This window comes from Sciurus vulgaris (genome assembly GCF_902686455.1).
Source record: "Sciurus vulgaris genome assembly, chromosome: 3".
Classification (NCBI taxonomy): Eukaryota; Metazoa; Chordata; class Mammalia; order Rodentia; family Sciuridae; genus Sciurus; species Sciurus vulgaris.
In genome coordinates this window covers 154,429,583-154,455,205 of record NC_136463.1, presented here as the reverse complement: position 1 = coordinate 154,455,205, position 25,623 = coordinate 154,429,583, and the positions used below count along the sequence as shown (strand labels likewise).

At 38.2% G+C, this 25,623-nt stretch overlaps 2 protein-coding genes across 3 annotated transcripts in view; both read left to right on the top strand.

Annotated features, from left to right (window-relative positions):
- MPP4 (MAGUK p55 scaffold protein 4) overlaps window positions 1–21,795 on the top strand; it is a 44,373-nt gene extending 22,578 nt beyond the window's left edge. For both annotated transcript variants that reach the window (XM_079130598.1, XM_079130599.1), the window contains 9 exons: window positions 744–782; window positions 3,119–3,139; window positions 8,099–8,140; window positions 10,150–10,320; window positions 11,719–11,799; window positions 15,366–15,459; window positions 16,325–16,433; window positions 18,552–18,686; window positions 20,794–21,795. In XM_079130598.1, the coding sequence (XP_078986724.1) occupies window positions 744–782; window positions 3,119–3,139; window positions 8,099–8,140; window positions 10,150–10,320; window positions 11,719–11,799; window positions 15,366–15,459; window positions 16,325–16,433; window positions 18,552–18,686; window positions 20,794–20,985 (884 nt within the window). In that variant the 3' untranslated portion in view covers window positions 20,986–21,795. The remainder of the gene's footprint in view (window positions 1–743; window positions 783–3,118; window positions 3,140–8,098; window positions 8,141–10,149; window positions 10,321–11,718; window positions 11,800–15,365; window positions 15,460–16,324; window positions 16,434–18,551; window positions 18,687–20,793) is intronic.
- Window positions 21,796–21,937: 142 nt separating this feature from the next.
- Window positions 21,938–25,623, top strand: part of TMEM237 (transmembrane protein 237) — a 29,910-nt gene continuing 26,224 nt past the window's right edge. The window contains exons 1-2 of the mRNA XM_079130396.1: window positions 21,938–22,695; window positions 24,999–25,030. Coding sequence (XP_078986522.1) covers window positions 22,654–22,695; window positions 24,999–25,030 — 74 coding nt within the window. The 5' untranslated portion in view covers window positions 21,938–22,653. The remainder of the gene's footprint in view (window positions 22,696–24,998; window positions 25,031–25,623) is intronic.

Below are 25,623 nucleotides of genomic sequence, written 5' to 3'. Positions count from 1 at the left end.
TAGAGTATGTGAAAACTGGAAAGACAGTGCCTGCTTTCAAGGAACGTTCTAGGAGGTTGAATAAGGCAAACACTCAAATGGTCACATTGCAAAGAAAGAAATAAGTAGTCCACGTTCAAGGTAGTAGGAAGAAAATGCCATGGAGGTTCAGAGAAGGGATATTTATTTCATTCATTGTTTGAGATGGACCTTGAAGCATCATAGGCACAGGCAACAGCATACACTAAGGCACAATAGAAGACACATGTGGTAAACTCTAACGGTCATATGAGATGAAAGGAAGACATGGACTTTCCAACTGGGGTCATATGCTGAAGGATTCGAGTGTTAGGATAAGTGTTTTTTTAAGTTGCATTCTTTAATTTCTCTTATGTATACTTCAGCTGAAGGTAAAACAGTTACCATTTATTGAGCACTTACCATGTGCCTGGGGTTTTCATGCATTATCTCAAATCTATTCTATGTGATATTATTACCCCCATTTATGACTTAGAGATAACTAATTTGCCCAGCACTGAAAATCCAATGTTCCAATATAATATTTTATGTTATTTTGCCTTCCACATTCCACACTTGCTTCTAATACAGCAGAGTCCATTTTATCTCACCAGAGGAGCAATAGTTCTAAGAGTAACTTTGTAAGGTGATTTGAGTTTCATTGACATAAGCCTCTACGTGTGGAATGCCGTTTTTATTGCTGACACATATTAAGTTCTCATTCTCCTTTCTATGCTGTCTTATAGACGATGACATGAAGATTGATGAGAAATGTGTGGAAGCAGGTAATTGATTTACCCTCAGAAGGAATATGAAGCACTTCAGTTATAGATTATCTGGAGCAGAGATTATCTGGAAATGACTGGTAAAATGACCCCACCCCTGTTACTGTGGCTCTGCTTGTAAAAAGCACAGCTTGGGAATGTCTCCAGGCTCCCACCAACTTTCTGGAAAGTGTTCTAGAAAGCTGCATCTTGGAAATGACCTCAGGAATACTTGGAAACACTCAGCTTACCAGACAGTGGGACACCTGGAACCCCCATGCTCTTGCAGAATAGCCTAAAATACTGTGATACCAAATGTGTAGAAAGCAAAACACATTTTTTGCCATTAAATTTGATACCATATTCTGGTGGAATCTAGTATAGATAGGTAATAATGAATTCTAGAATTTTGAGAAATATATGAAAATTTTTAGATTTCTATATTTCATGTTATTTTTAATTTGAAAAATAATTTTTTTAAAAATTTAGTCATGGTACTAAGATTGGTTCAAGAATCACTAGGATTTTTCTGGGAAACTAGTGAAAAGACATTCACTTGACAGATGAATTTGTGTTGGTTTTATGGGTTAATATAGGTTTTAGAAATAAAGAACTTTCAGAGATTTATGTATATTTCCCAGAACAACTACAAAATAGTGCTCATGCTGTGGTTAGTTTACCAAGTGCACATTCTGATTTTCAAACTCTTGGTAATATGCAATTCCTTTCTATGATGTTAATGAAAATTTTATTAAGTAATCTATTCACATAGTTCAAAATTTAAAAACTGAAAAAGCATATTCAGTAAGAAGTTTCTCTTTCCATGTTCCCCTATTCAGTTTTCCTTATTGAGTCAATAAATGTCATCAGTTTCTTCAGTATCCCTCCAGACATCCTCTGCATACAAAAATAATGACGTATATTTTTCTTTTTCTACACTTAATCTTGTCTCCCCAAACGTGAATGCACACAGCCTTTGATGATATGTTAAATACACTGTTCTGTTTCTGGCCTTCTAACTTTATCTGTTTTTTTGTTTTTGTTTTTTTTTTCCTTGAATACTGGGGATCAAACCCAGGGGCACTCTGCCACTGAGCTGCATCTCCAGTCCTTTATTTTAATTTTTAACTTTAAGACAAGGTCTTGCTAAATTCCCAGATTGGCTTCAAACTCGCAGTTCTCCTACTTCATCCTCCCAAGTAGTTGGGGCTATAGGTGTGCACTGCAGCACCTGGCTAACTTGTTATAGCTTGAAGATGACCCTATCTTAATTTGTAAAGAGTCTTGTCATCTTTTTAAAAATAACTTATTGCTGGGCATGATTGTGCAGGGCTGTAATCCCAGTGGCTTGGGAGGTTGAGGTAGGAGGATGGCAAAACCAAAGCAAGCCTCAGCAACTTAGTGAGGTCCTAAGCAACTTAGGGAGACCCCTCTCTAAATAAATAAATAAATAAATAAATAAATAAATAAATAAATAAATAAATAAATAAATAAATAAATAAATAGAAAGAAAGAGAGAGTTGCATGTAAAGAGCTGGAGATGTGGCTCAGTGGTTAAGTGCCCCTGGGTTCAGTCCCTGGTACCAAAAAAAAAAGCTTATTATATATAATCACTTATTTGTACATATGAGTTGTGTCCACTTTTCTACTATATGCATTGTTACAATGAATAGCTTTATAGATATGTCATTTCATACACATATACTTTAGCTGTAGTATTGTCTGATCCATGGGTATGTGCATTGGTGATATTGCTATATATTTCAAATTTTCCTCCTTATAAATTCTAGTTTTTTAATCCTTAATCTCTTTATAAAATGCCAACAAGGATAGTTTTAACTAATGAGGAAGCTGGTTTCTCTCTTGTCTTTCTCAGTCGCCTGAACATGCTCAGTCAAGCTGTTCAAGAATTCATTCTCCCTGCCACCTTCCCCTGCCTGTGGACCCCAGCTCTGCAGGCGGGGCCTCCCTCTTACACCTGCAAGTCTTCTCGCAGCAAGGTGTGCAGTACTCAACAATCTTTAGGATTTTCCTGTGACATTCCACTTTCTCCTTTTCTGAGCCTCTTTTTAAATTGAGGCTTACTTATTCCCTTCTCTTTTGCTATTTTATTTATTTTAAGCTCCTGCTCTACCCCTGGTTGTCTTTACAGCCGTTACTGAATACCATATATCTCATTTAAGACATCTATACATGACTTAGAGACATCACTGTCTTGACCTTGATTTAGGAAAAACATTTTAAAGGTAGCATAGGCACAGAAGCATTAACCAGGCAATTAAACTGCTAAAGTATACACTCAGTGTGGATAGTAATGTAGTAACATTTTTGCTTTTTGGCTGCATGGAAAACCACAGATGAAGAAACATTTGAATCTGGTAAGTGAAAATTTGGTACTGATTTTAAATATATATATTCTACATTTTAATATAATTTAGTCATATATTTAGAAATAATAATTATTTAAATACAACAGTACAAATAACCATATGAGATGATAGACATGTTAATTTGCTTCACTATAGTAACCATTTTCTTATCTACATATTCTTTAACATCATGTTGTAAACCTCAAAAATACAAACTTTATGTTTTAAAAATCAACAATGTGGTGTGAGATATAAGTTTCACCTTAACTAGTGCTCCTAGGTCCAGTATTGCCCCCAACTGGGCATTTTGGAACTCTGTGGGGGCATTTTTTTTTTTTTTTTAATTGTAAACAAATGTGATACATGTTGTTTCTCTGTACATGGCGTAAAGGCATACCATTTGTGTAATCACAAATTGTGGGGGCATTTTTTGCTGTCACCTGGATTGGGGACACTACCAGACTTTACCTGGTAGGATCAGAGATGCTAAATGTCCTGCATAATGAAGGGTCAACTCGAGACCCACTTATCTTCCTATTGGGCAAAACCCATTACCAATGTAAATGAGAATCTCTTTAATACATGACAGTAACTTTTCACAAGACAACACGAACTGCCCAGTGATTCAGAAGGCAGTCACTCTGGAGAGACATCACGACATTGCCTTAAAATTATCGAATCCTTTACTCCCTACTGTCTATGCCACATAGATAGTAAATAAATTAGAAAGTATGGTATCTATACGGAATCCATTTTGTTTTTCCTTAATACATTACTTGTTATTATTGATGACACTTGGTAAATATCAAGTGTCCATTGGGCAAAACAGGTCCCACAGAGAGGTTTGTAAAAGCTGGCAACCTGTTGGGGCATGTTAACATTACCCACCTGATTCCCAGTAGATTACATCTCGTTTTCTTTATGTCATTGGTCTCCAATTGCTTTGATATATTATCCCTATTTCGATTAAAGCAATTTCCCTTTTCTCTTATCACGTACAAGCAAATCTGGTCTGTTATTACTTGGCAGAACACTTTTTATTCTAGTGTCTACTTCTTCCTTTCCTTTTCTATTTTTCCACACTTCCTCTAAGGAATGTTTTCTGATCTCACTTCTTTCAAATCCACACTTCTTCATGTTATGTAGGTATAAACATCTACTAGTTTATATGTCTTTTAGAAATGTTGCCCATAAATTTATGTTTTGGTATATATACTTTTAAAATACAAATTACTTTCTTTTTGTTTTTCCTTTATATTATAGTTAGAGCATTGTATTGGTTTTTAAAATTATATGTGTGGTAGATTATATCACCTGTGAATTTTATTTCATAAGAACAGAGAGACTGCTACAAATATTAATTATAAAAAAGAAGGAATTGAATTAGATGGAATATAGAACCATTTACTTAAATTAGCTAGTTACCATCTATATTGTTTTAAAATTTCCTGTTTTCCATGAGATGGATGGTCTGCTGGGGATAATTTATTTATATTTAGGTCAGTGTTTGGGATTGCTTTTTAATTCCTCTGGATTATATCCATCCTTTTTTGCTCAGTTCATTGTTTTGCTGGAAAATTCTCCACATGCTAAGGCTCTGGCTGAGGCTCAGGGGCTTATTTTCAGGGTCTGTGCAAGCTGAGGCAGTGTGGCATTGTAGGTAAGACTAGGATCTTAAGTCACTTTGTCCAAGTATGAATCCTGGGTCCATTACTCCCTAACTCTGGCTAACCTTCTGGTGCTTACCCTCTGCCTTCAGGTTCTTCATCTCCAAAATGGGCAGGGGGTGTAGCTCAGTTGGTGAGTGAGCATGCACAGGGGCCTGGGATCAATCCCTGGTCATACAGACACACATACACACACACACACACACACACACACACACCCCATGGGAGCCATAATTAGATATTTGCATAAGTAAAGTGCTTAGAATAGTGTCATCCCCCAACCCCCAACAAACACACATAGTAAATGCTACATGAGTGTTAGCAGTGTTATTATGGAAATCTTGTTCTTTAGGGGCAGCCTGTGGCTGCTTCTTTAAGACCAGCCCTGCAGAGAAAAGCATTCAGTGCTTTCCTTTCAAAGCCTCTCAGTTGAAAAAGAACTCTGAAGAGCATGCTGAATCTGGCTCTATTAGGAGCTCAATGAAGGAACAATTAGCAACCAACTGGCATATTTTCCAAGTAGATAACTCTTGGTATTCATGCTTACTTCTGTTACCTAGACACTTAGCAGCAGTTAAGCTTCTTCAGTTTTGATCTCTACATGAGGTATAATGTGATGTCCTTGAATTTCTTTAGGAGGCTCATTTAATTAAGAAGTGTCACCAGTGACCTGAATGGGTAGGGAATAAGTAACCCTCCAGAGGTGTGGGCCGGCTGGAAAAGTAGTACCAAGAAATAAAACAAAGGACACAGAAATACATATTGAAAGCAGGGACTTTACGGGTAGAAAAGACCTGATAGGTCTGATCCTAACAAAGGGAAAAACCTGTGAATGCTTTGTAGTGAAACACAACAAAGTAATTTATTGTGAGAAGGGGTTCTTCAAGGTAAATAAGAAGTGAGGAGGCTGCGGGGAACTGGCCCGATTGGGGACTTATCCCTTGCACTGTAATTCTTCCTCCTCCAGGCAGGTGGCGCCTCAGGGCTGCTTAGGTGCACTGCTCTCTGTTTTACCCAAGGCTACCGGGCATCTGAATTAAAACTATGGAACTCATAAATTCCACACCAGGCATGGAATCTGCCCCATTAACAGGGGCCACCTGCAAGTGGGCATGTCTTCCTGCACAATTTTACTGAAAGACACCCAAAAGGGCAGTCTAGCTGTCCTGACCAAGGCTATGAAGTTCAAAGCTATGATTTATTTGCCACTCCTGATAAAGAAGGCCACAAAAAAAAAAAAAAAAAAAAAAAAAAAAAAAAAAAAAAAAAAAAAAAAAAAAAAAAGAAAAGAAAGAAAATATAGCTGTTTCAAGCTGTCCAGATACCAAAACAGTCTGCTTCGTATTCAATTCCCCTATCTCCAAGGGGCCAGTTGGAGATGGAAGTCTGTATATCAGGCCAAGGAAGAGCTGAGTAATAAGGATGGTCAGACCAGAGGCTGGGGCAGCATCTGCCACCTCCCCCCCCATTTCCACTTCCTGCCTACCACTTCCTCCCTTTCACACGGTGCAGCAATGCAGCCTCTGGGAGAGGAGAGAGAAGTCTCAAATCCATAGCCTTCAATGTGGCGTTGTCTCTTTCAAGCCTCATCTTGTACCAACCCAGAGTCTTCATGGATAAAAAGCCTTCAGGGGGAGTCTTATAGGCAATTTTCAGAAAAAATGATTGTCCCCCAGTGGTAGAGGGAGGTCAGAAGGGTATCTGAGACCCCAACTGTGTGTTTATTTGCCTTGCCAGGCCTTACCCAAGTTAAAACTTGCTAATGGTGACATGAAGGCCTCACTGTCATTTGATAGCTAACTTGGCTTAACTTTTTCATGTCTCTTTCTTCACTTGACCAAATACCCAGAGGAACTTTCAGAAGGTAATTGTTCATTTAAACACAACTATATTTAAAGTCTTTCATTTGCCACAAAGCGAATAATTGACAGGATAACTTCTAGAATGAGGAGTTGATATGTTAAAGGTGAAATCAATGATAAGATACTCAGTTTTATAGACTGAATTTTAAAATGAATGATGATTAGAGTGCTTGCCTAACACGTGAAAGGCCCTGGGATTTCAAATAAGTAAAAAAAGTATTGCAAATAAGTAAATAAAGAAATAAGAATGATGGAGGTAATTAAGCTACCCCTCAGTAGACATTTTCTTTTAAACTTATTGATGTAAAAAATGTACCTATCAGAAGATGGAACTGATATTGCTGTGTCTTTTTTGTATTTTAAAATATGCATTTTAAAAAATTTTAAATAAAGGTTAAGAAAAAGGGCTATATATGTCAGTGCATCCTATGAACAAATGTTTTTATATATTATTTAATGACCAAAGCAGAGCTGAATAAATGACAAGAAACTTAAGTACAAATGATTTGAAAATAACATTTTTATTTTTTATTTAAAAAAATTTTTAGATGTCGATAGACCTTTATTTTATTCATTTGTTTATATGTGATGCTGAGATTCAAACCCAGTGCCTTAGACATGCTAGGCAAGTACTCTATCACTGAGTCATAACCCTAGCCCCTGAAAACAACATTTTTAGAACATTTTTTTTCTGGAGTTTATATTTGTCCAAGGACTCAGAGGAAGCAGAAACAGGGTTCTGAACTAGTTGTATATGCTACAGGTCCCAGGCACAGTTTTTCTCACTTTGTCTTATAGCTTCCTGGAAAACAAGGGACCACCACAGAGCAAGTATATATAGAATATATAGAATATTGTTTCAGGTGGAAAATAAAAACTCATATTTAGCAAAGAGATTAATTATAGGAACTGTAAGAACACTGCATCAGCAAGTTAAAGCCAAAAGCCAGTTTCTTTCTTTTTTAAAAATCAGTTTTCTTAGGATGTTTAAAAATAAATACTCAGGGGCTAGATATATAGCTCAGTTGGTAGAGTTCCTGCTTCGAATGCACAAGGCCCTGGGTTCAATCCCCAGCATCACAAAAAAAAAAAAAAAAAAAAGCAAATACTTAGCTTTTATGTTTTTACTATGATTCATTATCTTTTCTTATATCTTTTTTTTCTTATATCTTTAAACAAGCCTAAAAATTTTTTTTTGTTCTCATACTATAAAAATACATTTGGTGTAATACAAAAGTTCTGAAGAATGTTTTTCTACAGTTTGTTGAGTGAGAGTAATAGGATGGAAATTGCTGAGAACAATCTTAAAAAAACCACTCAAGGATCGAGTCAGCTGTGCCTCCACTGTCACTTGATAATCTGAAGATGATTTCATGCATTGATTCTGAGTAATCTTCTCTTGCCCTCACATATTCTGTTCCTGCCATTCCATGTTCCAGACAAGGAGGAATATGTTGGCTCTGATCAAAAGTTCTTTATTGGTAAGTGATGATTAAAAAGAGGTGAGTCTCAATCATTTTGAAGTGATATTCATATGGGCCTGGTGCTCTGCTGAAAGCTTCTTTTGCTGGTGGACATTTCCAAACTTGCTCCTTGTCACATTTTCCATCTGTCTATTTTTTTTTCTTGGGGCTCTGTTCTATTGATTATTTGTTGTTAGTCTTCTAGTTTCCCCTGGGTATCTCCCAATTATTTGTGAAACATTTCATTTTCTTAGTTATCTTTCTAGAAATTAGAGACCAATTCTCTAATTACTAAACTCTCCTATGACCATGTCTATCACCTGGAAGAGCTTTCTGAAGGACCAGTCACCTCTCATTTAGATCAACTCTGGGCTTTGGGCTTCCCTCTTCACAAGACAGGAGAGAACTCAGAGCTACTTATAAACTACAGTGTTGGCTCCCAAGCCTGGATGAACTTTGAAATCATTGGGGGAGCTTTAAAAAAAATAAGGGGCCACCTTTCTGGACCATTTCCAGAATTGTTAGCCCAGAGCCTTTAGGTAAGGTAGAGCAGGATAGGAAGCTGCACAAAGGTGGAGAATAAGGAGCCTGAGTGGAGCAAGGTGGAGGGACTCTGTGCAGGGGATGATGGTGGCCTGATGCAGGTGGTCAGTGCCAGAGGACACGATGATGGCTGCTGTCCTCTGTGGCCTCCGACACTCCACAACCTCTACTAAGGTGCCCACCTCATCTCTTGTGGGCTGACACTTTCTGCCAGACTGCCACCACTGTTGGCCCCACCTGGTACAGGTGTTCTTAGATGATGAAATAAGTAGATGTATTGGGAATCAGAATAACAGGGTTCTCCTGGCTAGAGAAAGGAGTCACAAATAAGGGGAAGGCTACAACAAATCCTGTGGTTTGGATACATTTCATAAGCATTGGTGCGAGCTCGTGACTTTTGGTATGTATAGCTACAAATACAGATGGTAGCACGTGTATATATTTACACATACATATATGGTTCCTCATTGTACCTGTTAGGAACAGCTCTGAAAATACCAGAAAGCACTCTGATTCAATTGGCAGACAAAGCAGAATCTTAGTTCAGAAATCATGATGAGAGGTTCAACTTTGCCACGGATCACACAGTCCTGAGCGACCCAGTTAACCTGAGTCCTAGTGTTTTCACCTGAAAAATGTGAACCAGAAGCCGGTCCACCCTGGCCCAAGCCACTGTCATCTCTCACCCAGTCGGGCAGTAGCTGCTGACTGCTCTCCCTGAGGCTGAACTCACTCTCTACAGCTTGCATCTTGTCCACAGCAATCAGATGAATCCCCTAGAAACAGAAATCAAATCAAGTCACACCCTGTCTCTCCACCATCCTGTGACCTCTCATCACACTTGAACCACATCCCAACAGTTCACGGAGGCCCTGTGATCTGCCTCTAACTACCTCTTCAACCCCATTTCCTCCTACACGTCCGAGATTACTCTCTGCCCCACAGTTATCCAGGTGTCCTTGCCCTTCCACAAATGCTCCAAGGGCAGTCATTTCTCTGCACCTTTGATTTTCTGTTGTTTCAGCCTGGATGGCTCTTCCCCTAGATGCTTCCTTAACTGGATCCCCTCACTGCATTCAGACAGCTGCTCAATGCCAACTTTTCAGATACTTGAACTCACCTCCCTGTCCAAAAGAGCACCCGTCACTCTGTTCACTTACCATTTTTCTAAGCATTTATTTTCGTGTCTCCTTCTCTATTAATGTAAGTTTCATGAGATGATGGGCTTGGGCTAGGTGGCCGCCATATCCCCAGCACCCAGTGCAATGCCTGGCACATAGTGGATGCTGGATGCAACCTGGAGATAACACATGGGCATTCTGCTATTTTCCCTTCACATTCTTTCTTATTTTCTTACTTCAGATAGACACAGCAATATTAATGAACACTTTAGGATCACATGCATTGCATGCTTCATCAGAATTGAACAGGAAGTACCTCTCCTGCCCTGGAGCTCATATTCTCTATGTTTCCACCTTCCCCAGCTGGTTTCCGCCGCAGCATGCGCCTCTGTCGCAGGAAGTCTCACCTGAGCCAGCTGCATGCCACTGTGTGCTGCACTGGCAGCTGCTACAGCGCAGTGGGTGCCCCTTATGAGGAGGTGGTGAGATACCAGCGTCGCCCAACAGACAAGCACCGCCTCATAGTGCTCGTGGGTACGTCTCAGTATTGCGCTGCCTCTACTTGTCCTTGGGAAGGCTGCCTTCTAGATTTAATTCTCTTGCATTGTGCATAGTAGTAAAAATAGAAATCCTTATAGACCTTCATATAATACTTAAAAATTTTTTTTTAAAAACCTGTTTCATCAGCGTGTGGGTGGCACACACCTGTAATTCCAGAGATTCAAGAGGTGGAGGCAAGAGGATTGCAAGTTCAAGACCAAACTCAGAAATTTAGGAAGATCCTATCTTAAAAAAAAAAAAAAAAAGACTGGGAAAGTAGCTGAGTGGTAGAGCACTCCAGGGTTCAATCCCCAGTACTGGGAGAGAAAGAAAAAAAAAAAACTTATTTCATATTTGTGTTTATAAGCAATACTTTATTGTAGCAAGCTTTTTTAAAAATAGACAAATATATTATGCCATGTATATATGAACTTGTGTAATAAAAAGTTGTATTATGATGAGGTTATAATCTAGATTTTTTTGTCTGTTTAGAAATTATTCTATAAGCATAGATGGTATGCCCCCAAACTGGATCATTAGTCTGCATTAGGAAAAGAAACAAAGTTGATTTCCCTAAGAACTTTGTCACCACCTCTTTCAGAAAAGTGTCTAAAGTCTTCCACACTGTAATTTTGGTGCTACAGAACTGGGCAGATATTGAGCTTGAATGTTCTGTTTTTGTAGCCAAGACCTCTACAAAGTTAGTCCCTGATGCAGTAGAAGCTTATATCTTACTGCCATTTTCTGTTAGCTCAGCTGTGAGCAGGGCAGGCCCCTGCAGAGCAGAACGTGTTGTAGAGCCATGACCAGTTATGTCCTTTGCAAGGACTAGTGTAAAATGAAAACGTAAAGGTCCTTTGTTCAAAAATTATTAGGATTTCAAGGTAGAACAGCAGAGAATTAATGCAAGTGTGGTATCCTAAGCATGGGCCCTCTGTACCCTGGAAATCAGTCCTGCCTCCAGTTAGACAAGGGGTGCTGATTCAACCACCATAAATGTGCCCTTGAATTCGTTAAGTCACAGAACCTATGGCTGATTTCTGACTGTGATATGATAGCAATTTCATTTGAAGAGGAAAGGCAGGATGTCTTAGATTATCTAAAATGAGACCAGCAAGTTCTCATAGCATCTAACTTTAGGTAAAGTTTGCTGGATTAACAGGCTCTTGCAATTTCTTACCTCATTTTGGCATGTCGAAGCTGTATGGGTAACTCCTGAGGTCATCAGGATCCCAAGAGTCTTACCAATTCATGAGAAAAGATGTTAGATAATTTCCCCACCAAAATTTGCTCTCAAGTTTCTTCAATAAAATGATTGAAATAATGACTTCAGTACATAATTATATGTGTGCACATCTAATGATTGCTGTATGTGATTCTTTTTGTGTTTAGGACCTTCGGGCGTTGGAGTCACTGAGCTGAGAAGACAACTTATTGAATTCAATCCCAACCATTTTCAGAGTGCTGTGCCACGTATGTTTAGCTTCTCTGTTTTAGCAGTTCATGTTTTGGTAAAACTTTATTTCAAATGCCCAGTCTTACTTAACCATGTCATATCATGCTTGTTATGAGACACAAGAGATAGTCCCTAAGTATTTCTAATTATATTTTAATAAAGAAAACTGATTTACTGGCATGTAGCTCAATAGGCTTTTAAAAGGTGACTTTCCATTTCTTAAAAATAATATAAATGACCTCTCAGGAAAACGAATATTTAGCAGTAAAGGCTAGCATTCATTTAGAACTTCTTATCTTCTTGGCATTGTTCTTGGCTCTTGCCTATCTTATTTATTTTTTATCTAAAAATTAATATTTATATATATAACTTTATATAAATTATAAATATGATTAAACTACACATGGTGTTTTTAAAAATGGTATTCTCTTATTATCTTTTACCCAGGACTCCTTTATTTCTCGTAAGTTACCTGTTCACCACCAACAACTCCTAAGATGCAATCTTTAAGACTTTTCTCTATATTTACTTTATCCAGTTAGAGTTGTGTGTGTTTTCTAAGCTTAAGGACATTTGAGAACTTCAATTCTAAAAAGATAAAGTATTATTATTTGTTTTATTATTCAAAAGCACCTTTAAAATAACTCTAAGAAAAAATTTTAAAAAATAAAAATAAATGAAAAAATTAAAAAAATAACTCTAAGAAATTTAGTTTGGTTGTAAATATATAAAAGATAAAGATGAGTTGGAATTCCTGACTTCAAGAAAATAGAAGGTTTATAATAATACATTGTCCCTGTTATGTATAAAAGGAAGTTAAAGTTATAATGGAAGCACTAAGATGTAAATTTTTAAGTGAGGAATGTGGAAATTATTTAAGCCCTGCACACACATAAGAGGTATGAAAGGGGCAGGAATGGAGATAATGGGGGATTTTCAAGGAGATTTTATTGGAGAAAGCCATGCTGTGGGATGGCTTCCAAGCCAGGGGTGGGGAGTGATGGAAAGAGCATGTGGGTGTGGTCTTTCTCCTTCCCTTGAGAGCAGGAGGAAGGAACATAGGGAGACTAATTTAGAGAGTTTCATATGTGCTCCCTTTATGGAGGGAAGGTAGAGGGAGGGACACAGAAGACTGATGTCATCATTGTTCCTGAAAAGTCTAAAGGACGAGAGCTTAGAGGAAGAGGTCAATGGCGGCATTTGAAAAATAACTATCTGTGTAGACAGAGTCTGTCACTGCAAAAAGATTTGTGATATTTCCCAAAGACCAGATCTAGGTAGATGGTATGGGAGAACGTCAGCCTGAGATTATCTTAGCACCTGCCCAAGAGGAGGCCTCAGTAGAAGAAGACCAAAAGTGGATCCCAGACACATGGGAATATGGAAAGAATTACAAAGGATGAGCTGGAATAGAGATCGGGTTTGAAAGACCCAGTTGTTGTTGGTAGTGATGGTAGGGTGGGAAGGTTTGCAAAATAACCCAATACATCATCTAGGAGAGGAAGAGTCAGATTTCAACATCTGGCATGTCTAAAGGAAGCCAATGTCGGCCTTGGTATCAGTCAAGTCAAAACTTCTCTGCCCTATTGTCCTCCCTCTGCCTGCACTCTAGCTTTGGAGAGTTATAAAACTGAGGGAGGGGCTATAGAAATGTAATGAAAAGAAAGAGAAGGGAATTGTACTCCCTTTCCTGACCTCTGACTTCTCTAATTTCAGGCTTCCCCCAGTGCAGGAAGTTTGAGACAGATGTGGGGAGGAGATACCAAAAATATAAATATAGTTCATAATTTTGATTATTACAGGGAAAGGGAATTTAAATTATTGATTCTGAATGAGAAAAATGTAATTATGGCATGAATGATGGTAGACTTTTAAAACTTGCTTAAATTAAACCTAAGAGTGATCAGAAAAATCTCAGGACCTACTAGATTTTCTTCCCGGGCACGGGAAGGTCTTGCTTCCCAGAGAAAATGAGAGACCAACAATGTTGCTTTATGATCCCACTCCATAGGTTGTGTTTTCTGAAATATTGCTTACACATGCAAGAACAGACATTAACCTCAAAGACAAAAACTACAAAAGAAATCACCATTTTTCAATAGTCCATATAAAAGCAAAATGCCCACAGATCACAAAAGAATTTTAAGGGGCATGGATAGCCATCATTCAAAGTGAGAAAAAAATTGCCCATTTTTGCTTTTTAAGTTGACACTTTTAAACTTAAAATGGATACCCCAGCTTATGTACTAATTTACAGACTTTAACCTACTTTATAAAATATAAGTCCAAATGAAGCAAGCAGAAGGAGTCATCTTAGAGTTTTGAATAAAGAAAAAACAAAAATGACCCAAGGTGACATTTACTTTTTGAACCCCTTGAAGTGCTGTAACTCTTTGATCATTTAGGGTCTGTTTCCAGTTCCTGTTTGGTCATTTCCATGTGTTGATATCATCAGGTATTGCTCTATTTCATCCTTAAGCTTTGTCAAATGTAAATATAGAAATTCTTTACTAATAAGGGAAGATTTTTGTAGTGAAGAGTAAGAAACTAGATTTGCAGCATGTGGTATATAGAGTTGGAACTGTGTAATATTTGTAAGAACCCAACATGATATTTGGAACATGGAAGGTACTCAGTACACATTAGTGGAATTAATGGATGAGCACACTCACTTTTAGGTATTTGATAAACTCCTGGTAGAAAAATTTTCTTCCAGGTACTATTTAAATTGAAGAGTCAATGATTAAAGCAGCCATGTCAAAGAATCAGACTGAATCTAGACTTGGCCAATCTTTTCCTTTCAGTCATATCCAGGAATAATCATCTGGGCCTGGGTACTAATGCATTTCATTTGAGCAAGACTGCAGCATGACATGGACCTTCTCCATTTCAAATTGGAGACAACTTGGTAGAATAGAAAATATGAGTGTAGGAGGAGCCGAATACCTAGGTTCTAGTTTCAACTTCACATTTCATTAGTGTCATGAATGTGAGCAAGCTAAATACTCTCCAAAAGCTTCAGTTATTTTTCAGGAAAATATAGATAAAAACATTTAATCTAGCTAGGAGTGTGGGGGATGAAATAAAATAATTGGAAAGGCACCATCTGATTGAAAGGTATTGTTGGTATTGCTACCTGGGAGCATATAGGAATCTTAGGGTCCACAAATAATTAATCATTGTCTGTTTTGTTTTGACTAAGGGACTTTCCCTCTACCCCCAATGCTGGGAATTGAACCCAGGGTCTCCCATAGGCTAGGCAAGTGCTGTACCACTGAGCTACATCCCCAGACCCCTAATTTGAATTGTAGCAGGTGTTCTGTTAGGGCCTCCTTATCTTGGTTTAATACCGATACATTCTTTTCCACACTCTGAACACTCAATAAAGGTTTATAGATTGTTTACGATACGAGAACTTCTTTCATATCACTAATTCAGCCTTTCTCTTTTTGGTTTTTGCATTTTACTTATGTTTGTTTATTATTCACTTATTTGCTTCGATCAAGTTTCTTTATCCAAATACATGTTGATAAGAAATCAAAATATTTTGAAGATTTTGAACTTTCATTCCCCTTTTTGATAGATACTACACGTTCCCCAAAGAGTTATGAGATGAATGGGCGTGAATATCACTATGTGTCAAAAGAAACATTTGAAAACCTCATGTATAGTCACAGGTAAGGTTCAGAAGCTAATTCTTGCTGCTAGTTATTTGACATTTAAAATGTTTGACATTCTCCATTTTTTAATGCATCTTCTAAAGCTCCTGGGGGAAAATTCCTCTTGTGACTAAAGTGTTAAGCAAGGAAATGTACATTGATACACTAATCCATTGGATTTGGAAAGGGGGCAGAATCGGGTTGCAAACTTTAGAGAATTTGAGGAAATAGTTAAAACCTATGTCTCCTAATGTATTTTCTCCTGTTGAGTATCCACTAATTCTTTTTTGTGCTAGCAAAATCTATATATTTTAATTTATCTTTTAACATTTTACAGACTGCATTTTGATTCATTGTACACAAATGGGGTACATCATTTCGTTTCTATGATTGTGCACAATGTAGATTCATACCATTCGTGTAATCATACATGTACATAGGGTAATGATGTCTGTCTCATTCCACTATTTTTCACACCCCCTCCCTCTCATTTCCTTCTACATATTCTAAAGTTCCCCCATTCTTCTCTCACTCTCCACCCCCCCCAACCCCCATTATATATCATTCTCTACTTATCAGGGAAAACATTCAGCCTTTGGGTTTTTGGGGCTTGGCTTATTTCACTTAGCATGATATTCTCCAATTCCATCCATTTATTTGCAAATGCCATAATATTATTCTTTTTTATGGCTGAATAGTATTCCATTGTATATATATATATATAGCACAGTTTCTTTATCCATTCATCTGTTGAAGGGTATCTAGGTTGGTTCCACAATCTAGCTATTATAAACTCAGCTGCAATTTTATTGGAGTTTATTTTCATGTTACTACTATGATTTTACTTGTAGGAGTTCTTGTTTCCTTTGTTCTACCCCTGCAGGATGCTGGAGTATGGTGAGTACAAAGGCCACCTGTATGGCACTAGTGTGGATGCTGTTCATGCTGTCCTGGATGAAGGAAAGGTCTGTGTCATGGACTTAGAGCCTCAGGTGGGTCTATGTGGGAATTTTTCTGATCTTCCCAAAGTCATGAGTGCATATCACCCATGTTGTGTTCATGCTTCAGGTTACAGCTGAGACATTTTATTCTGCTAGCCTTATAAGAATAAGACCCCTTCTCATATTTAAGAAGTCAATTCCTAACATCTTGTTCTCAGTTAGGGAAGAACTCTTGCTTCTCAGACATAGAACAGAACTGAAAGGTTGGTCTTAAAGAAAAGTTAGAATCTTTCTTGCTTTGACCTCAATCATAAATGCATCAAGATAACTTCTTGCAGAGGCAGTAAGTGTTGCTTTATACAAGCAGTTGAGGTTCCTAGGTTGTCGTGTCTTTGCTACTTGTTTGAGACATATGTAGAATGGAGCAGGGGTGAACATCGAAGGGTAAGTTCAAGAACATGCGAAGAATAGGATTCTTACATTTTCTTTAGTTATTTAAAAATACAAATTAGCTAACAAATATATGAAAAAGTGTTCGACATCCCCATCAGGGAAATGCAAATCAAAATTACATTGGCATTTTATCTGACTCCAGTCAAAATGGCAATCATCGATAATACAAATCATAATAAATGGTGTTGAGGATGTGAGGGAAAAGCAATACTCCTACATTGTAGGTTGGACTGCAAATTAGTAAAACCACTTGCAAAGCAGCATGGAGATCTATTCAAAATAAGAATGGAATCACTGTATGGCACAGCTATCCTACTCCTTGGTATTTTTCCAGAAGAGCTAAGATCAGTATTCAATAGTGATACAGCTGTTTCCATGTATATAGCAGTATAACTCACAATAGCCAAATTATGGAACCAGCCCAGAGGTCCATCAACTGATGAATGGATAAAGACAACATGGTGTATATTCACAAAAGAGTTTTACTCACCCATAAAAGAAGCATGAGCCAGGTGCAGTGATGCATGCCTGTAATCCCAGCAGCTCCGGAGGCTGAGGCAGGAGGATCTTCAGTTCAAAGCCAGCCTCAGCAATGGCAAGATGCTAAGCAACTCAGTGAGACCCTGTCTGGGAATGGGGCAGTGGTCAAGTGCCCCTGAGTTCAATATCCAGTACTCCCCTCCCCTCAAAAAAAGAATGAGATTATGGCATTTGCTGGAGAATGGATGGAACTGGAGAATATCATGCTAAGTGAAATAAGCCATACTTAGAAAGTCAAGGATTGAATGACTTCTCTCATATGCAGAAGCTAGACTAAAATAAAGGGAAAGTGTGTGTGTGTGTGTGTGTGTGTGTGTGTGTGTGTGTGTGGAAAGTCCCATGAAAATAGAAGGGAGATCAAAGAAGCAGAGCAAGGAGTTTGAGGGGGAGAAAGGAGCAATGGAAAAAGAGAGAAATGGTGGAATGAAATTGACCAAATTATGCTATGTATATAGATATGAACATACCACAATGAATTTCACCTTTATGTATATCTATAATGCACTAATTAAAAAAACTATAAATAAATAGAAGGAAGAGCAAGGGAAGGGGAACAGAGGTGGGGAGGATACGAGGGAAAAGGGAAGTACTAGGGACTGAAGTGGAGCAAATTATACTTCATACTTATATGATTATGTCAAAATGAACTCCAATATTAGGTATAACTAATGCACTAATAAAAACATTTAAAAATGTACTTTGTGTGCCAAAGAGAATTAAAGGAAGAGAGATTGTCATTGGTCAAAGCTAGTGGTCAAGGTGAAGATGGCAACAGTAGCTGATGTGAGGTGATAGCAAAAGGAAAGAAAAGTGAAGGTGAAACAGAGCTGATCCATCTTAAGTTTCTGTCTTTGTCTTGTCATATGAGATCATGTAAAGAATCCTACTCTCAATAAGATTCTGTCCCATATAGAACTTAATCAGCTAATAAGGTTGCAGTCACAAGTCATAACTAGAAAGAGGAAGAACCAGGATTGGAACTTAATTTTCATTCTTGAACTCCCCCCCTCTTAAATATTAAAAAAAATTACTTTTTTAGAGTTGAGGAATTGGGGGTTCATGAGACTGTACTCTAGCTTATTTCTGGTCTTCCTAGAAGTTTTGAGAGCATTCCTGTTGGCTGTAGGAAGTTAGGACTTCTGGTTTTTAAATGTCCTTTTAATTTTTCTTTTGTAGGATATTCAGGTGGCTCGAACCCATGAACTGAAGCCCTATGTCATATTTATAAAGCCATCTAGCCTGAGTTGTATGAAAGAATCTCGGAAAAATGCCAAGATTATCACTGACTACTTTGTGGACATGAAGTTCAAGGTAGATCAAGTAAAAAAATTACTGTATTGCTGTCAGTGATGATGAGGCCAGGAGATCCAAGTCAGATTGGACCTGACTGACAACTTTGACCTCATTGTCCTGGTCATCCCTTCTTTGATTCTCTCTCCAAGAGTCCCTCAGAATGGTTTGATCAAAAATAAATAAATAAAAATCACTGTATTGCTTCCACATGATCCCTATATTAAAGAATGCAATTTTGGTTTCTAATAAGTAGTATCCTCATAATTTATTATTTTTACTAAACATTGCTTACAGGTATTTAAATAAAGTTAATAAATGCTATGATGCTTATTTTTTTTCTTGTTTTTTGGGGTCTAGCTAAAAAAAAAAAAAAAAGGACCCTCATGCCACAGTTGCAAAGCCTAACAGAAATTTGGTGTGTACAAGCCTAGTTATATTTTAAACAGATCATTTATTTTTACTTGAACATTCATTTTTTAAAAATGCTTTAATGAATGTATTTCATGTGTAATATGAGGTATCGCACATAAACTTTTATTAATGATGATAGCAATAATAGAGAAACCAAACCATGCGGGCTAATCAGTGAACTCGTTCTAGGTGGTCTTTTCCATTTACATAAGTATGTATGCATGTGTATATGTGTGTGTTTGTATTTAAATCCACTTGAGATGTTTTGAGTAACAACATATGATATGCTGAGGTGTATAAATCCTAGGTATGCAGCTCAATTAATTTTTTACATGTGTATGCATCCCATAACCATCACCTAGACCAAGATATTATACTTATTTGTGTGTGTGGGGGGGTGGGGAGTAAAAAGCACAATATAAAATCTACCATCTTAACCATTTAAGTGTACAGTTCAGTAGTATTGAGTATATTCACATCACTGTAAAACAGAATTTTTTCTTCCTGATAAATGAAATTAAAAATGTGACTGCTTTACAAATTTCCATGTTATCTTTGCATGGGGACATTGTTAATCTCCATACTATTATAATCTTAGTATATGTGCTGCCAAAGCAAGCGTGAAGTATCTTTATGTTATCTTTCATTTCTAAGTATTTTTATCTCCATATTTTTTCAATGACTCTGAAAGTGTGATTCTCCAATTTGCTTTTTGGACACTGGAATCCATGTATATATATATATTCTCTGAGTCTTTTGGGCATTTAAAATTGTGCTCTCACCAGGTGTGGTGGTGTTCACCTGTAATCCCAGCTACTCAAGACTAAGGTAGGAGGATGGCAAGTTTGAGATCAGCCTGAGTAATTTAGTGAGATCCTGTCTCAAAAAGGGCTGGGGATGTAGTTCGGGGTAGAGCACTTTTCTCATGTATGTGAGACTCTTGAATCTATCCCAACACTGCCAAAAAATTGTGTTCTTATTTTCCTGGTAGTCTAAACAAATAAAATTATTTCTGGATGATGAGTATGGTTACCTTGTAAAGGAATACTGCCACATATTTTGATGCCTACATTTATATATGTATTTAAGACTGCATTGGCAACAGATTGTACTATTTTAATTGTTATGGACAACTAAGAAAGCAACAGTAATGAATTTAGTGCATTGACCAATGAAGGCCAAATGACCTTCTCTGAATGAACATCTCACAACAGAAGAAATAGACAATATTATAGGTTAGTCATATCATCATAAAACAAAAGGTAATTTAGGTATGCCTAATGCAACAGAACTGCATCAGACGGTCCTCATGTTGCAAGTGGCCATTTTGTATCTGCAAAATAATTTCATTCTTATTGGGTTAAGGTTACTTTGCAATTTATGTTTAAATTTTATTTAAATTGGTCATTTTTCTTTGGTTTTATGCTGTATATGGTCTGAGAGCTTTAAATGTGTAGATAATGGAGCAAAATAAGTCTACATGGAAAATTGAGGGAGTAATTTGTCTACAAACTATTAATAAGATTTGCAAAACTGATGAGATATTGAGAAAGACTAAAGGTCAAAATGTAAGTTTTGTAATTTAGAATAGAGGACATTTATTTAACCTGTTTTTATAAATTGCTTCACAGCTGAAGGTGACAGTATAACAAACTATATGAGTTCTATTTATGTCTTTAAGTCTGTGCCATCAATATATTTTTTTTCCCTGAAGGATGAAGACCTACAAGAGATGGAGGATTTAGCCAAAAAAATGGAGACACAGTTTGGCCAGTTTTTTGATCATGTGATTGTGAATGACAACTTGCAAGATTCATGTGCCGAGTTGTTGTCGGCAGTACAGAAGGCTCAGGAAGAGCCTCAGTGGGTACCAGCAACATGGATTTCCACTGATGCTGAGTCTTAATTGGGTCTCCTGCTTAAAACTGAAGTTTTAATATTGTACCCTTGTTACAGAGATCTGATGTTATAGTTGCAATCTCAAACAGCATTATTTGACCCATTATAATGTGTGCAACTTGTGAAGTGCTATAGTTTATTAATTATTCTTATTTGAAAAAAATGTATGGTTAGATATATTATTGTATGGTTACATGGAGTTACCTGTTTGGCTTTTAGGCAACTTTTTTTGCTTTACCTCAGATGAAACAGTGGTAGAAATATGAATTATGTTAAGTCACTGAATATGAAAACCTTTCATAGATTTCATATGGTCTTTGTATGATTCAGATAAAAAGAGCTTTCCTAATTAAAATAAACAGTACTTAATTTCAGAAACTGTATTTTAGTTCATGAAACTTATTTTATGAAATTTCTTTTTACAAAGAGTGCCTACTGGACCAAATCAGCAAAAAAAGGCTAATATGTACATTTCATATCTAACATCAAAACTTACAGAAATGCCGTTGTCATTTATGAATCAGACTACAAGGAACACATATTCTTCTGATCAGAGGTGTAACAATCATAAATTTTCCTAAAAGTCAACATCTGTACGTATGCCTAAAATTAGAAAGGACAGTGAACAAGTCCTGGAGATCTGTATATGAAAACACCACAAGATGAGGGTGTTATTACAAAGACTTGTTTTTCTTTCTTCCCCTAGATCTGAGACTACCAGTTGCTCTCCCTGCCCCTATATCTGTTCATCTTCTGCATCACTTTCTTTCTCCATATGTACACCATCCCTCTAATCTCTTTCTTAACTATAAAGCAGAGTGTATGATTCAAAAATATGTTGATTCTTTTTTACTTGGAGCAAACAAATTGCTATCTTTCTGAGGTAATCATGGGACATCATAGGGACAAAGTGCAAAAGCATTCCTGAGTCTTGGCTCTCAGCCTGACAGTCATTAAAAGATTTCACCTTCACTCACAGATTTTCAGATAACGAATGTGCCTCATTTATCCACTACCATTACAGCCAGGGTGCTTTGGGGTAACCCATCCCTATCACAGGGCAAAGATGCTTAAAGTGCCCTTATGGGTTGAAGTGTTCCTAAAGCCAATTAACATTCCTAACCCTAGCCCACCTTGTTAAGAGCCAATAAAACTAGCTCCTTTCTTTTGTTCGGGGGAGCCAGTCAGACACTTTCTTGTGGAGCTGTCTCCCTTCCCAGGTAGAGGCCCAATGAAGGCTTAGCCTCTATGCTTCTCCTCACGTGACTCGATTTCCTTTCTGTCTTCATTGAGACAGTTACCAGTGTAAGGAATCATTTCTAAGGAAAAAAAAAATTACAAAGAAAATTAAATGAGCTCCTATTTGATTTTATGTTGTGGTTCTTTGAGAAAAAGTTTCTCCAAACTTGATTTACACAGATGTAGGATGGAGGGTGAGCAACTGGAGAAAAGGAGCATTGCCCGCCTTAACACACAGGAAGGCCGGCACGGATTCCGTCCTTCCTAACCTAGCCGCCTGTCAGAGCTGAGGCGGGCGGGAACCTGGCCCGGGGGTGGCGGCCTCTCTCGGTGCCACGAAGCCCCAGCATCCTGCAGGTCCTGGAGGCCGCGGCGTCGCGGGGAGCGAGGCTCTGTCCGCCGCATTTGCGCCAAGGAAGCCCGAGGGGAGAGCACCATGAGGACCGACTCCGGGCCTCGGCTGGAGGAGGGCCACCCGGTGAGCGGCGAGGGTCGCAACAGCCCCTCGGGTGGCGGGTAGGAGGATGCCCTAAAGCAGTAGCTGTCCTGGGGCCGGACCGACGCCAGCGTGCCGGGATCAGGAGGCACTGCCCTGCTCGGTGGGTGCGCGCAGGACACCCTTGAGCCTTCATAAGCTGGGACGGGACTGGGGCCAAACAGGAAGTTTCCTGACGCCTAAGCTTGCGTTGCCATGACGACATCGCTTCGTCGTCCCCGGGCGGGCTGCGGTGCCGCAGTTAAGACCCTCGTTCAGACAGCTCCCAGAGGACTTTTACCTTCTCAGAAGGCAGCGCTGCCTGCGTGTAGAGACTTTTAATCAAGGCCTTCTCTCCTGCTCCCTACCCCCAACAAATCACGGCAACCACTTAGCAAACCATGGGGGAAACGGTGATTGCAGCCCCATCCCCACTGGAGTCTCGGCTTCCGAGCACTTTGGCCTCGATACCGAGACCCTTTTCCCGCAGGGCTGGTTTAGAGAGGTCAAATCAGGTCCCGGCGCCCCCCTGACCCTCACATCTTCCTCAGGGGCCACGGTCGCCGAGCGGCCTGTGAGGCGCAGCTCGATGACGCCCTGCGCCTGCGCGAGGTCGGGCGGCCAGGCGGCCGGCGGCCTGGAGGGGCAGAGGCGCTCTGCGCCCGGGGCGGGCGGCCGCGGGCAGGGCTGGAGACGGAATGGGGAAGAAGCAGGTGGTAAGCGAGCCGTGGTTCCTTTGGAGCTGTTAGGACTGTGGTCTTCAGTTGAGCCATCTACTTGCGAGGGTCTTAGAGGTTAAGTTTCTGTACAGAGTAAACGTCATTTTTTGCGGGGCTTTTGAAATGCTGTAGTTATCGAGTGGACTGGGTCCTTGGATAGAACCTGAGAATAGCGCTCTCACGTGACTTTCCCCCCTCTTTCTTTTCGGGTTGTAATTTTGACTAATGGACAGTATTAAGAAATCCTGCCTAGTCGTAATCTTGTACGTGACTTTCCCCCCTCTTTCTTTTCGGGTTGTAATTTTGACTAATGGACAGTATTAAGAAATCCTGCCTAGTCGTAATCTTGTAGCATTTGTGCTGAAGCCAGTGTTAGAATGGACTGCTAAATGGAACGTGGTTTGCTGAATGGGACAGACTACAAGGGTATCTAGAATTGAACTCTTTTGAATCAGGGTCATTTGCAAGCAGCATGAGCTACTTGGAATATTAGATTGGCATATAGGCATTTCTGTTAGTATTTATTTTGAAAGATTTCAGAATGCTTCATAACTGTAATACTTTCTGAACTGCAAACATTTTTTATTCATGTACAGCAGCATATATGAGGCCTCCCTTTTGTTCTATGGTAAAATCCATTCTTCACTCTGTATTCAAAGTGATTTTTTAAAAAAAAAGCAGAATGTGTACGTGATCACAAAAATGTATGTTTGAGCTACCATCCACCGGACGATACACCCCCCTCACCCCGCCAAAAGTCAATTTCCCGTATGTTAACAAAAAAACAAGAATAAAATTAAAAAAAAAAAATAGCAACACAAAAAGCATATTACCATGTGGTTTACAACCTCCATTGGCTTCCCATTGAGTTTAAACAAAATCCAGATTCCTTCCATTTGTCTTCGAGGCCCTAATTAATCTGATTCCCGTCTACCTATTCTTGGTAACTGTGCTGCAGCCTTGCTTTTACTAGGAACCCTCTTAAGTCTAGACTTCCCAGAAGGCTTTAGCATTTGCTGTCCATTGCCTGAAATATTGGCTTTCTCAAGCATGTCTTAGCTCAAATATCTCAGAGAGACTCCCTAAGTAGCACTCCTCATTTTTTAATCATGTTTATTTCCCATATATAGATATATACACATTTTATCATATATAATATATAGATATGTATTTTATCATATACAATGTATATTTTTTATCATATATATTATTTTCTAATGCTTAATCGCTAGAATGTAAGCTCCAGAAAAGCAGTGATCCCTGTTTTGTTCCTATCCCTAATGCTTAAAATGGGACCTGGTTTGTGGATAGAAAGAAATGTAAGAAGGAAAGAATTTTATGTGAAATTTAGAAATGGTCGAACAAATTTCAACTGACCCATCTGATTTATATCAGTATCTCCCAGGTTTTACTGATGAACACAGTTATCAAAAGATTTGAAGATATTCATCTAATCCATTTTATTTTTCTGTTGTGTCTGAACAACAGGCTTTTTAGAGGATAGTTTTATGGTACTTGAGATATAGAATGATAAGATGCTCCAGGCTTTTACTTACAAGCAATTTTCTTCCTTCCCCTCCCCAATAGCGTCCTCCACGAGCTCTTCCACCAGCACCAAGGTAAAAATCATTTACAGTAATTTCATTATTGAGCTTTAAACATGTAAAATGAATGAAGCAGAAAAATTGACTAGTACCACTGAAAAAATCTTCAGAGAAAACTTCCCAAATATTTTAGGAAAAGGATTCCTAAAGTCTTAAAGGTTAAAAAAAAAAAAAAAAAAAAAAAAAAAAAACCTTGAATCATGAAAATAACAGTTATAATTAAAAGTTGTATTTAATACCTCGAATATCAACATGATAATGAATCCATTCTGAATGTTTTAGTGTCTTGTTTATCAGAATTCTGATCCTCTTTTGTTTGCTAGAATAGTTTCCTCAGAGTTTAAGCTGATTTTAATCAGTGACAAATAAGAGTTCTTAATTTGCTTAATCTACTTTATTAATAGACAACAAGGAATATGCATATGTAAGTTCAGGAAAATTTGGGGGTTATTTTATTAGCAGCGCAATTAAAAGGCTTATTAGTTATAACTGATAAGGTAGTTTATAACTAGCTGACATTACATGAAAGCTATTTTTACTTTAAATTTATAATGATTTAAGTCAGTTTTCATTCATGGAATAAAATAGATTTCTAATTAAGTTTCCTT